General features: G+C 36.4%; 1 protein-coding gene across 2 annotated transcripts in view; it reads right to left on the reverse strand.

Annotated features, from left to right (window-relative positions):
- The window catches only part of LOC124157885 (U4/U6.U5 tri-snRNP-associated protein 1), a 35,643-nt gene that overhangs the window by 21,681 nt on the left and 981 nt on the right, over positions 1–12,981 (reverse strand). For both annotated transcript variants that reach the window (XM_046532953.1, XM_046532954.1), the window contains 6 exons: positions 4,066–4,341; positions 3,791–3,981; positions 3,428–3,556; positions 3,230–3,346; positions 2,985–3,135; positions 1,656–1,816 (listed from right to left, as the gene is read on the reverse strand). In XM_046532953.1, the coding sequence (XP_046388909.1) occupies positions 1,656–1,816; positions 2,985–3,135; positions 3,230–3,346; positions 3,428–3,556; positions 3,791–3,981; positions 4,066–4,341 (1,025 nt within the window). The remainder of the gene's footprint in view (positions 1–1,655; positions 1,817–2,984; positions 3,136–3,229; positions 3,347–3,427; positions 3,557–3,790; positions 3,982–4,065; positions 4,342–12,981) is intronic.

A 12,981-nucleotide genomic window follows, 5' to 3' on the forward strand; every position in this document is an offset into this window, starting at 1 on the left:
AGTAATAAATGTGTATGAATAGAATATCTGTATCACCCTAAATTCTAGGAAATACTGTGAGGAATAGATAGCATGAATACAAATCCCTTGTCCACAATGTGTGGATTCTTTAAAGGACATAAGATTTTTGCCACAGCCTATTTGTGAACAAAAGCTATTCTTAAACATTTCAGGCAAAAAATTCTCTCCACCCTACAATTTTTCATGAATTCACCTGATTAAAATGCACTGCTCTCTATAGGTAATTCACATCATTCCACTTCCCTAAATGTAATTGCTAAAAGATGATAAGCAGATACAATGACGCATAAACCAGCAGCAATGTTATTTTGAATTTTATAAAGAGAAAAAGTTTTTGAATTTCATCACATGAATTAATAGAGACTAATAAACAGGTTAGTATGTGAAATGGGACAATTTTGGGACAAGTCATTTCGAATCAATATACAGCATACTCCTGATTATCCAGGCTGGTGATGGGGAGAGGCATCACGAATAATCAGAAAACATGAATTAACAGAAAACACGAATAATCCAGACTTTCACTTGAATTTCATTTAATTTTCATAATTCGTACATATCAAACCATTAAATATTATTCACGCACATCGTCTGTTATTTCAGACTGCTTTCCGGAATAATTAAGAGCTTTCTTTTCCCAACAGCGATCTTTTTAACGGCGAAAACGTGATTATACTCGCATTCCTACTGATCTGATTCATACCTGGTTATTGAAAACCTGGTATATGTGGCTGCAAGATCACGGATTCAGAAAAGTGGTTTCCACGAATGCTTCAAAACCACTGGGCGACGTAGGAAACTACACTGTCAGGCACCACGCCGTGTAGTCGCACAAGTCCGGGATGTGACTGCTGCGGGATTCGGATCCGTGATCACCAAGCGCAATCGCGCACTACGATGCTTAGAAAACACGAACACAGAACTCCCGTGAAGGCAACGGGAGTGCAATCATGCCATCGCACAGCAGCGGTTATAGGAAACCAGGACATGGAAAATTGTCCACGCAGGCACTCACGCTATCTCTACTTCCACTTCCCTTGCTGCTTTCACCTCTACCATTCCCTTTCCCTACAGTTTGACCTTGACTTGTCACAGAGTGAACATGCCTGAGTGCAACAAAATCTCAGGTTCCCTTGGGCCGTATTCAACCGCAGGTGAGGTCACGGTAATAATTGCAAATTTGCGATGTGAAATAGGTAATTAAAGACCGCTAGTAACATTTTTTCCTAATTTATGATTGGTTAAACATTGAAGAATCTTTAAAAATTAATCAAGAGTTTTTTTTCCCCATCGCTGATTGTCGTCAGCACTGCTAGAGCAGTCGTCCAAGTAGACTTGAAATTTCCTTGTCAGCAAGTAAATAAAATAATACCACTTTAAAAAGGGAATTCTAATAGAAATAATAAGCCCGGTGTAGCCTAGCATTAAAATGCAAATATCCTGGTGCTTTTGAATCATTTTCATTTTTTTTAAAGATCGCAGAAAACATCGACAGTTTAAAAATCATGCACAGATAAGCCGCAACACGGATAAACCACAGTCGGATAATCAGAATTTTGCTGTAGCTGTATCCATCGGTTTCTCTGCATGTCAAACTGAAATCAAATTGTTATTGAAAACTTAGCAGGACCTACCTTTTTCTTTGGTTTCTTAAACTTCTCCATTTCTTCCTCGGTGTAATATTCTGAGGCAAGTTTAAGAGATGGAAGGTTTAATGATTCTAATGTCTTCTTTTGAAGTTTTTCACGAATTCTGCTCATTTCTGTCCTCTGATATTCTTCTGAGTCATCAACTCCTACAGTTAAAATAAAAAGCACTTATTTAATACCAGTAAAAGTTAATACTTATACACAATAATTATTCCAATATACGTGCTTATACATAGGAGGGGGTGAACACACCATCTTGGCATATTCTACTCTGTTAGTTTGGACTTCACTATTGGAGAAGAAGGAAAACAAACATAAAATTCTTAACACGTTGCGTGCCGGGGTATTTAAATTCCTAGGAACGCCGATTCTGGGTGGAGGTGTTGAGATTGAAAATATGCCTTTGGTTTAAACATGGTTAAAAAGCTAATGTTTAGAATATAACTCTACCCAATCAAACGTTATGATGCATCACTTCATCATGAGTAACGAACAACAACTAAAACCTTACAAACGAATATGTATTGTACGCTTTAAAAATTGTTTAGGTTGACGCGCCTAAATGACGAGAATCTTCGTCATCCATCCAGAACGTTCGGCAAAAAAATGACGAGAATTCTCACCATCCGTACGCAACGTGTTAAGTGTAGCATAAATGCAACCTGCAATGCATAAGCGAGAACAAGGCATATGACTTCTGAGAAGAAGAAAATAGATCCAGTATTAAACAGATATACTAAAATGTAAGGGAGACAAATATTCTTGCCATACCCGGAAAAGTGGATACAACCTATAAATAGCTCAAAATAAACAAATTTGGCCATTTTTTTCTTCAACATAATGCAATAACGAATGAAAGTTTCAAAAAAGTGGAATACATGTTATATGTGCTGAAATGGGGAGTGCGGTCCTTCCAGGTAGCTGAGAAATCCCTCTTTTTCACATCTCAATATTTTATCTTGGTAAAAGTTGATAATTAAGCTTTTGTAAGCATCTACGAAATTTTTGGTTTTCAACAAAGTGAAATCAGCAACAGTGATTTGTTGGTCTGATTTAAATATGAGCTACATGACTGCAGATAGAGTGAATTTTCCATTTTTATGGTTTGCCTATAAGTTGTGTCCCTTTATGCTAATAGTAGGATTAATTGCACTTTACAGGCAAGTAAAAAAGGGAATGAAATGGGTGTATTACAGAGTACTTTTAATGAAGTGCTCAAGAGTTAACTGTAGCACCGATATGAGTGCTTGATGCTAGTTTCTACGACACACAATCATCCTTTATTAATTGCATGAACTCTGAAGGAATGCCTACCTAATTCAAATGACTTCTTTGCTTCTCCATCAATTTCTTCATCATACTTGCTTAAGATGGTCTTTTTAACATTTCCAAATTCATCCAGTTCTGGGTCATCATACACATTGTACCCAAACTGGTGAGGCTTTTGCTTCTTTCGGTCAATATTCTGAAATCAAAGTAAGCCAGGATGTAAATTTGCCAACAAGTACATAAGAAATGAAAGAACAGCTAAAACATGCTAGACTGTAATTTATAAAGACCTTTTTGTATTTTTCTTCATCCAATAAGTTGACATTAACCAGGACATCATCCTCCTCATCGAGAACTCCTTTATCTTTTAACGTCAGCACCACTGTCTTTCCTTCAGATATAGAATCCTAAAATATTCAGCACCATTTAGAGTGGTATTAACAGACAAAATACAACAGGATTGAAATAGAATTGTAATTAAGTTTTACCGCTGCATGCTCCACTCTGAGGCCTCGCAGATCTTTACTGGAATAAACCTCCTTTCTGTCATTTCTAAATTCACTATCTACAAGATCTCCTACCCCAAATTCTGCATCTAATTCCTCTAACATTTGTGCCTGAGAATAAATTGATAAAAATTAGTGAAGTAAAATACAAGAGAAAATTTCTTTTCACCTTCTTTAAAACCGTATCAGGAAAAGATTTGACAGGTAAAACACTTGAATTTTAAAAACATGGGTCAAAAAATAAGTGCAAGAAGTCATTATCATATTATATAAAACAATAAATAAATCAAGACATATGAACAGATAAAATTAATATGTAATAATATGTAATCGTAAGCTACATACCCTTTTCTGCGCCTTTTCCTTTTCTTCCTGCAATCGTCTGCTTTTCTTTATCCATTCAAGTGTGTCTTCGTCATCCTCTTCCTCGGCTATTTTTTTAACCTTAGCCAATTTAGCTTCTATACTTCGCTTTTCACGGCGCTCCTGTAGCTTCTGTTTAATTTTCTCACTTTTAACTTTACTAGAGATATTTTCTGCAGAGTAAGAATATTAGAATCAGTATAGACATACAAATAAACTTCATGCTCTCAAAATTAATGTCATAAACACATAATCACCAGCTGGTTTATGTACAAACTCTCCCATATCTGTTCCATCATCACCAATAGGTCTGGTCTCATTTCCTTGGTCACCAGATGTTCCCTCTGGTGACTTTTTGGAGGCTGACGACCCATCCTCAACTTTTAAAGGCTTAAGACCTAACCGAGCTCTTAACTTATTTGTCTCCTCAATTGAGAGATTATTGTCAGATCTGGAACTTTCAGCACCAGATATGAGTGGAGGAGATGGAGTTCTTTGGCGAGAGATTTTAGGAGGAGGAGGCACAGTTAAATCTGGAAAGAAATAATAGCACAACCATCACAGAGGATTGAAATAAATTATTCCATTAATTAAGGGTCACAAACACAAGTATTGGTTCACATGTTTCATTTAAAAGTCATTCTTAAGAACTATAAAATGGCAAGGAAGAAACTTTCATGAAGCTGCAACACAATAAAAAAATAAAACATTCGGGATAAATACATTTAATATTCACCACCTAACATGGAAATCAACCCAAACATAATTAATGCACTTCACAAGATAAGCAAATAAAATGCTAAGTAACTCCTCACACTGACACACAAATCCAATATTTTCCAAATTGAAGCATACAAAAGTACAAGCCTACAATATTATTGAATCTTATTGAAGTTAAAATATCACATTAAAAAAAATCACATCTTTGTTGATGCTTCACCATGAAGTTGTTTATTAGGTACAACTATGTATTAGTTTCCTACCAATGTAAATGAAGATACTGCAGTCATTTTATCAGATGCAATTTGATATTTATTCTATCAGCCATGATAATAACATGCTATATCCAATTTTCCAACATTAAAACAGTACATTTACTATCATAGCAACTGAAAAGGTCAATTTAAACAAAAATTAATTTTATTTACGCATCATTAACCATGAAATCCCTAACTTAGTGGTCCAGTTATTTTTAGTTCTAGATCAAAAATGCTGAAAACTTTACATGTATTCCTTAGCATGCATTCATTGTTAGAATTCAACAACAACCACTGCCCATTCAGGGACAAGAAATAGAAGCAAGTACACATCACAACAACTTGGTATGTATAAAAGTGACAATCTCCAGAGGAGAAAATTGCACAATCCACATCAAGGAGGCCAACAACAAAATACCAGCAAAATGGCAATGAATGAGAGAAACTTCTTTTAAGCAAATTAACATCCAACAAACCTAACTCCAAGTCCATCTAATCACCAATATCTAAAGAGAATTCAAAATTTTCAAATTTTCGCTAGTATAATCATTGCTAATCCTTTTAATATTGAACTAGCATCTGAAACCTGACAGTACAAACACATGGAAAGAATAGGAATGATGCATTATTATATAAATGTTTTGCATTTTAAAGATAATTTTGAATTTCTGTAAAACTATTTCAGGCCCCAAGGCCCAGGCCAAACCCCAGGCTTAGGGGTTAAATAAAATAGAAGCAAAAATGAAAATGTATGTCCAGGAAATAGTATAGGTTAAGAGAGAAAATGTCCCAATTTGACATAACAAGCTTTAAAGCAGCACGTAATACTGATCCAAATATGAGTTTTCTTTGCTCTTTGACGGTTTCAGGGAATGAAGGTCATTGAATAAAATATAATAGAAGACAAGAGAAAAAATATGCTATAAAATTATACTAGGGAGAGAGTGACAATAATAACATTAAGGTACTAATTTATAGCAAAAAATCAGTAATTATGGACAAGTAGCGGGCAATATAAACATTTTGAGAAATGGTGTAGCCCTACCACGGACACATTTTCCATGAAAATAGTTATATGCCACAAATACAGCATAAAACACACAACACACAAGTATTATCAAGAAAATCCTACACGAAACAACAACAAACTATTATGACTCAGGTCAGACCAGCAAAAATTTTGGTGTTATAAGAAAACCTAAGGAGAGTCAACAAAGGACGATTATTTACTTCTAACTCCTGTGAGAAATTGTAAGACTAGAATAATAGGCTGGCAAAAAATAAAAATACTTGGAAAGAATTATTAAAAATTACATGCAACACATCTTACTTTCATACAGTATTTTCTTTTGACAGAAAAATCAACTTTAGTCCGGATGTACAAAATTCAAGTGGTTAATGTGCATTGCAATTCATATTTAGGGAGAAACAACCATAGTGTACCTCCATTGGGAGCTTCTACAAAGATATACAGTGCAACCTCGATATAACGACACCCCACGGTACACTAATAAACACTCGCTATAGCGAATTGTCGCTTTACCGGAGGTGGAGCAAATAATAGCCAATATGTATACCTGTTGCGAACAGATATACAGGAACAGGAGTGGTGCGGCGACAGATAAACATCTATTCGATAAACGTAAGCATAAATCCAGACGAAAGGCGATGTTTTTTTGCATAACTAAGTTTCCTTACTCAAATAACGACTGACTATTCAAACAATTTATAAGCACCGCACTGAATAAAAATCGTGCAAAGCATTGTTTCGTCAATCATTATATTTATCGAACGACAGTTTACCACATAAATTTAAGACAGAGCACTCCATTAACTTCATTTCTAACAGATCGCTAGCAATTACAGAGGTTAAGGAGTCTTGATGAAAGTCTTCCGGCGGTGAAACCCTCGCTATGGCGAGAGCCAACGCCGAAAGGGTCTCGTAAAAACGAATTTTTTAACACGCTTATTATAGGGTCAATTGACGGTGCATCGCCTATCTCTCGTTATAGCGGGGGTGTCGCTATAGCCCGTACTCGCTTTAACGAGGTTCCACTGTATTAAGGTCAAGGAAATCATTACTTTTACAATCATTTCATAAATAGCTAAGGATTGTTTACTGTAACAACAAGTTTCAATTTTGCTATTCCTCCTAAGAAGAAATATATTGTATTATAATGATAATGTCCACACAACAGTTATTCTTTTACTAAAAATTTGATGTGACAGCCAAAGAATGTAACTGATCACTCATGATTTGGCAACTGCTCTCACATTCAGCAACATTTTACAATAAAATACTGTTGACATTATCAACACAGCCACTTTCAAAATTTTAAACCAAAAAGGTTGATAATTTACAAAATTCATCACCTGACATTTATCAACAACACAACTAACAGACAGGAAGTAGTTTCAACTTTCAAAGTAGCTTTGTAGACGACTTTGTAGACACCGGCTGATGAATGATAAAAAGTGAAAGATGGTCAGATAAGAAGTAATGTTGGCCACATCAAATTTTTTTTCTTAGTATCGTCTACAAAGCCAACAACAATTCCGCCTGGAAATCATACCTCGAAGATAAACTACTAGCAAAACCACACAATTTTACAGTAAAATACCCTAAAAATGAAGGAAATTTTCTGACTAGGAAATTCAATACAAAGAAGAGAGACATGTTTGGGACTTCGTGTGCAAGTAGAATTCACGCCATTGAGGCTTCATAATTGTAGAGTTTACACCAAATATTTTTATACACACAAAAAGAGGGAGGGCCCTACAATTGGGGAATGGTTTTACAAACAGGTATTTGATAATTTTGTAAGGGAGTGGTTTGTCAATGGAGCCTTTACTGAAGGTACTTTTTGTTAATGATCACTAAGAAGCTCGTTTTACTCAATAAAAAAAATTACTGCACAGGCAACATGAGCATAAACTGAATACAAATACGTCAAACCATAAACTTGCAAAAAAAGTTTCTTATTACCATGGAATCAAACCAAAAAGTGAAGTAACTTCTTTTGACTCAACAAATTAGTTTTCAAACACGAGGAAACAGTGCAAGTTGCATCTATTAGGATCCATATTTCACAGTGTCATTCTGACAACTGAGCATTGCATCTTGCTGGTCATAACACTAATTCATCAAATAATAGAGTTCTTCAGAAGTTTTCCCATAAAAACATCAAATAGAAGTAACAGCAAATTTTCCAGCAATTAAAATCAACATTTCTTCATGTCTTTTTGTGTTGCATTTTGGAAAGACATTGGATATATCTTAGTCATAAATTTATTACAGATAATGTATACCACATTATGGCATTAAGAATTGGTGCCATAGCTAGAAGTGTGAAGAAAAAATGTCAAAAGAATTTAACACATTATTATCCATGGCCCAACTTGTAAGTCAAATTGCTCATATTAGGCAGCTGAAATTAATACGGTGAACACAAGGAGTATTAAAAATAGATATGAATTTTAATCCTACAGTTGGTAACAACCAGGTAACAAAAAATAGTATGCACTAATGAAACGTTGGCATTGCACCTGGATAAACTATAGACAAGAACAAGGACAGCAAAACAAGGAAGAGAGGGAGAGAATTTGTTTGAGAAAGTGAGTGGACATGGCCAACAGAACAGGAGACAAAAAAGAAAAACAGGTATGTACATACTTAAGATGAAGAAAAGACTAGGAAGTTGGCAGAATACCAGTGCAAACAAGGCATGGAAGCAAAGCAGAGATGTACTCTGGTGGTGCACTCTGACTTAGCTTTGCCAAAGGAGAGCCAGAGGCTAGCTCAGTCATCCATGCCAATAATGTCACCAGAGTACGATAAGCACCAAGAGGCACAGAGAAATTAAAAATAAAATTTAAAGAATTTACCCCAATCTTGTCAAATTATCCATAAACATTCCTTTCTTTTAATAAATATATGTACCAAATGCAGTAAGTTACTGCTGACTGCTTAAATTGGGCTCAATCACTTCTCTGAATGAATTAAATTTACCTTTCTGCATAAATAAGATAAAAAGGGTTTGGTAAATCAAATGAAATGCCTTGTGGGCAAGACATTTCAATTGGCCTATCATTTACATGCATCATTGAAACATTGAGTAAATGGTAAGATTGATTTAGGTGACAGGTAGGAGGGTTACAGGATTCATAGACATTGATGAAAACCATTTATGAAATTTTAAACAAGATATTAACATATGTGTTTATACTTCATGAGTTTTTTATTCCCTATAATATCATTAAAAACTAAATGCATATGTTTAGCAGAGAAATCCCAATACTTATACAATGTTAACGGATTAAATACAGTAGATTCCGGTTAATTGGGACACATCGCGACAGGCACACTTCGCCCCAATTAAGCGGCTGCCCCAATTAGGCGAACTATCCCATGCATGGACATAAAAAAACTTTAAAATGATAGAAAGAAGACTAAAGATTGTTTATAATGCAAACAATGTTTATTAAACTATTAATTTGTTTCATAAATCAGCGAGATTAGTAATTAATTAACATTTTTAAGAATGATAGTAATCTTAGTTGAAAATATTTTTCACAGCCTCAGGCGATGCTGGATGAATGTCATTTACTAAGTCCTATTGAAGAAAAATTCACGGTTAATTAGTTAATAATATGTGATTCCTAAAATTCCTAAACATGCAAGTACTTTCATTTCAAATTGTATCTCCTCGTCCAAGGATTTTGTCTAATGTTCTCTGCAGCATTCTTGTCATCCTCGTCGTACGACCCAAGTGGGCACAGAAATCCAATGATGACCTTGGGCTATCTTCATTGCCTTTTGCATGAAGAAGAGTCGTAAACCTTCAATGAACCTCCTTGCATCCAGAGTTATCACTTAGCTACGTTCAGGTGCGATTTCATCTCCATCACTTTCCTCACCTTCAGCTTCACTGTTGCCTCTGTAATATGGTTTCAGCAATATCATGTTCACAGTTGTCATTGGTCCAATTAGCAGTGGATATTATCGAGCTCTTCATGGCTTGTTATGTGGCACAGTTTCGAGTTGAATACATTTTCAGATTCTGCTGTAAGGTTGAACACTGCATTGAAATTGCAATGAAAAAATAATTTTTAATTTTTTGACAGTTGACATCTGGCCAGCTTTCAGCCAGAAACAGTATTGCTTGCTGAATGTTCACCTTTGAGCTTAGTGTGTTGGCAGTGGATGATGATATCAGAAGGTTATCTTCTACAGATTCTAGAATATTATCTACTTATTTCCCACGGTAAAGTGTTCTCAAATTTTTAATGATCCCCATATCCATTGGTTCCTCCAAGGATGTTGTGTTTCCTAGCAGAAATTCCAACTGATAATTTTTTAACTCACTTTAGCAATTAGCATGCACCGTACAATTGTCAAGTAAAAGAAGAACCTTTCTTGATTTCCATGCTAATTCTATCTCTCCTCCGGTCAATCATTGCGTAAAGAGGCTCACTGTCATCGCTACCTTGCTATTGGCTTGGTACTCTAATGGTAAACTGCTTATTCTTAACCCTTTAAAGCATTGAGGCTTAGCACTTTCCAGAATTGCCTGAAGAGTTTTTTATCAGTTCCCGAAACATTTGAACAACAGTAAACAGTGATGCGATCCATCGCTTTTTTGGAGCTCGTTGATCCTACATGACTGTAATGAGAAGAGCCATTTGGTGTTGCTCGGTATTACAGTCCCGTTTCATTGGCATTGTAAATGCTGACAGCACAAAAATTCAGGAGTAACTTGGGCAGTTTGTTCAATTTCCACACCTCTGCGCTCACAACATCAACACTTTTTTCTCCGTTAGCTCTCTTGAATTTTATTTCGTTTCTGGTCTTCCATCGAGATGCCAACCATCTGTTGCCTTAAAATGGTCATGACCAAGTTTCAAAGCTAGTTCCTCCGACTTCTTGTTTAACATTGGATTGCTCACACAAATCCCTCGATCGCTTAATATGAATTACCAATGATTTAAAGCGTCCTCAACATCTGGATCCTTACGTTGACTCTTGCGTTTCATAGACGATGCTTACTTTCCTTTGTGGCTCCATTTCTCTCTTAGTTTATCCTGTTGCGTCAATAACTGAGCAATCATCGATTTTGGCACCCCGGTAATCTCAGCCAAACGGTGATTACTGGATTGGGGATAATCTTTATTTTTTTCGAGTATAGCAAATTTCAGCGAGTAAAAGGTCTTAACGTGGCATATTACTCAGGAAATGGAGCGTCACTTAACTCTCAGAAATAAAACAATGTCACTTATTAAAGGTTCACTTAGTTCGTAGAGCACGAGATAAATCCCACCAAATATGCGCATCATTGACAATGGTTTTAGACTGTTAGTTCACAGATGACTAGGTGCAAGTGAAGAGAAAAATGTCTTTTGTGCATGTATAGACTACTGTGAGAGGGATGGGAAAGAGAAAAAGGAATGAAGAAACGTAATTTTCCAATAGTGATTACTTAGTTGTATTGTGGAAAAGGAATTAAAAGGATAGATTTCATGAGTCAGTTGCATTTTGTTCAAGATGCTGCAAACAAAAAGCTCTTTGTAAGCGAAATTGTTCATCTTGAACTGTCTCAAAATCAGCCTGTAATTCCTAGAAATTGGCCCGTACTCGCTCTTACACCCTCACCATGGGTGTCATCAGTTCTTCCTCACTATCCCGGCCTCATTCTATCACCCATAGCCCGCCACAGGAGTCCTCTCCTCATGAACACATCACTACGTTGAATGAGGTCTCATATAAGGGATTGAACGAACTACGGCCGTTAAACAGTTTAAAGAAAATTAATTCCCCAAGGCCGTACTCTTTGATGGGCAGATGGGAGTGAGAAGTAATAATGCTAACACGGGAGGTAATGGCAAGATAAGACACTAACTGAAAATACAAACGTGAAACTCACACACGCACCTCGCGGATTTGCTCAAGGGAACAAATGACCGCGTGGGACACACGCACTCAGGTTTGCGGAGCCCTCGCTCACAACAGTGACCCACTCACACAAAAGAAAAAGACAAAATAAAAACACGCTCTCAGTCACGCACCTCTAGGATTTGCTCAAGGGAACAAATGACCGCGTGGGACACACGCACTCACTCACTCAGGTTTGTGGAGCCCTCGCTCACGACAGTGACCCACTCACACGAAAGAAAAGACAAAATAAAATAAATAAAAAACACGCTCTCAGTCACGCACCTCGCGGATTTGCTCAAGGGAACATTTTTTATTTATTTTATCATTTGTCCTTTTCGTTTGTGTGAGTGGGTCACTGTCATGAGCGAGGGCTCCACAAACCTGAGTGCGTGTGTCCCACGCGGTCATTTGTTCCCTTGAGCAAATCCGCGAGGTGCGTGTGTGAGTTTCACGTTTGTATTTTCAGTTAGTGTCTTATCTTGCCATTACCTCCCGTGTTAGCATTATTACTTCTCACTCCCATCTGCCCATCAAAGAGTACGGCCTTGGGGAATTAATTTTCTTTAAAATGAGGTCTCATGGTCGGGAAACGGAATCCGATTCCTCACACGAATAGTATAAGAACAAGAGTTTTAAGAATAAGGCAAGAATAGGTACACTTGAGAAAAATACGACTAAATTAAAGAAGGAAAATATAAAAAACAGTATTCTGATACAAAAAAATTTTAATTTCGTCACGAGCATAGAGTCGCCGATTCATGGCCCAATAAAGTGGCATGCTGTCCCGGTTAAGCGGAGAAAACTCTGGGATATTCTTCAATTGGAATCTGTTCTTCAAGATTTGCCCCAATTAAGCGGCTGCCCCAAGTAACCGGTGGACCCATTAACCGGAATCTACTCTATTACCATGTTTCGAAGTTTTCATGAAAATACAGCAAACTTCTTGCCTTGGTGAGATCTCTCTAAGCACTTGCTTCATATTTTAGAGATACATACAATTAGGGAAGTTGATCACATTGATGGCAATTCTTATGTTGAAAAATATAAATTCTGATAAATGCTATACATATAATGGAAATGAAACTGTACATGGTACGCAGAGACGTTCTCCAAAATTTACATCGATAAAGGATTTCATAACTACAATAACCGTCGCAATTTCTAGGTAATACCTTGATATGTATGCACGAACAAGATTTTCAATACTAACGGATGTGATAAGACTATCATGAACCACCTTAGTAGTCCAGAAATCTTGGAAAAAA

Source organism: Ischnura elegans, chromosome 4, assembly GCF_921293095.1.
Source record: "Ischnura elegans chromosome 4, ioIscEleg1.1, whole genome shotgun sequence".
Taxonomy (NCBI): domain Eukaryota; kingdom Metazoa; phylum Arthropoda; class Insecta; order Odonata; family Coenagrionidae; genus Ischnura; species Ischnura elegans.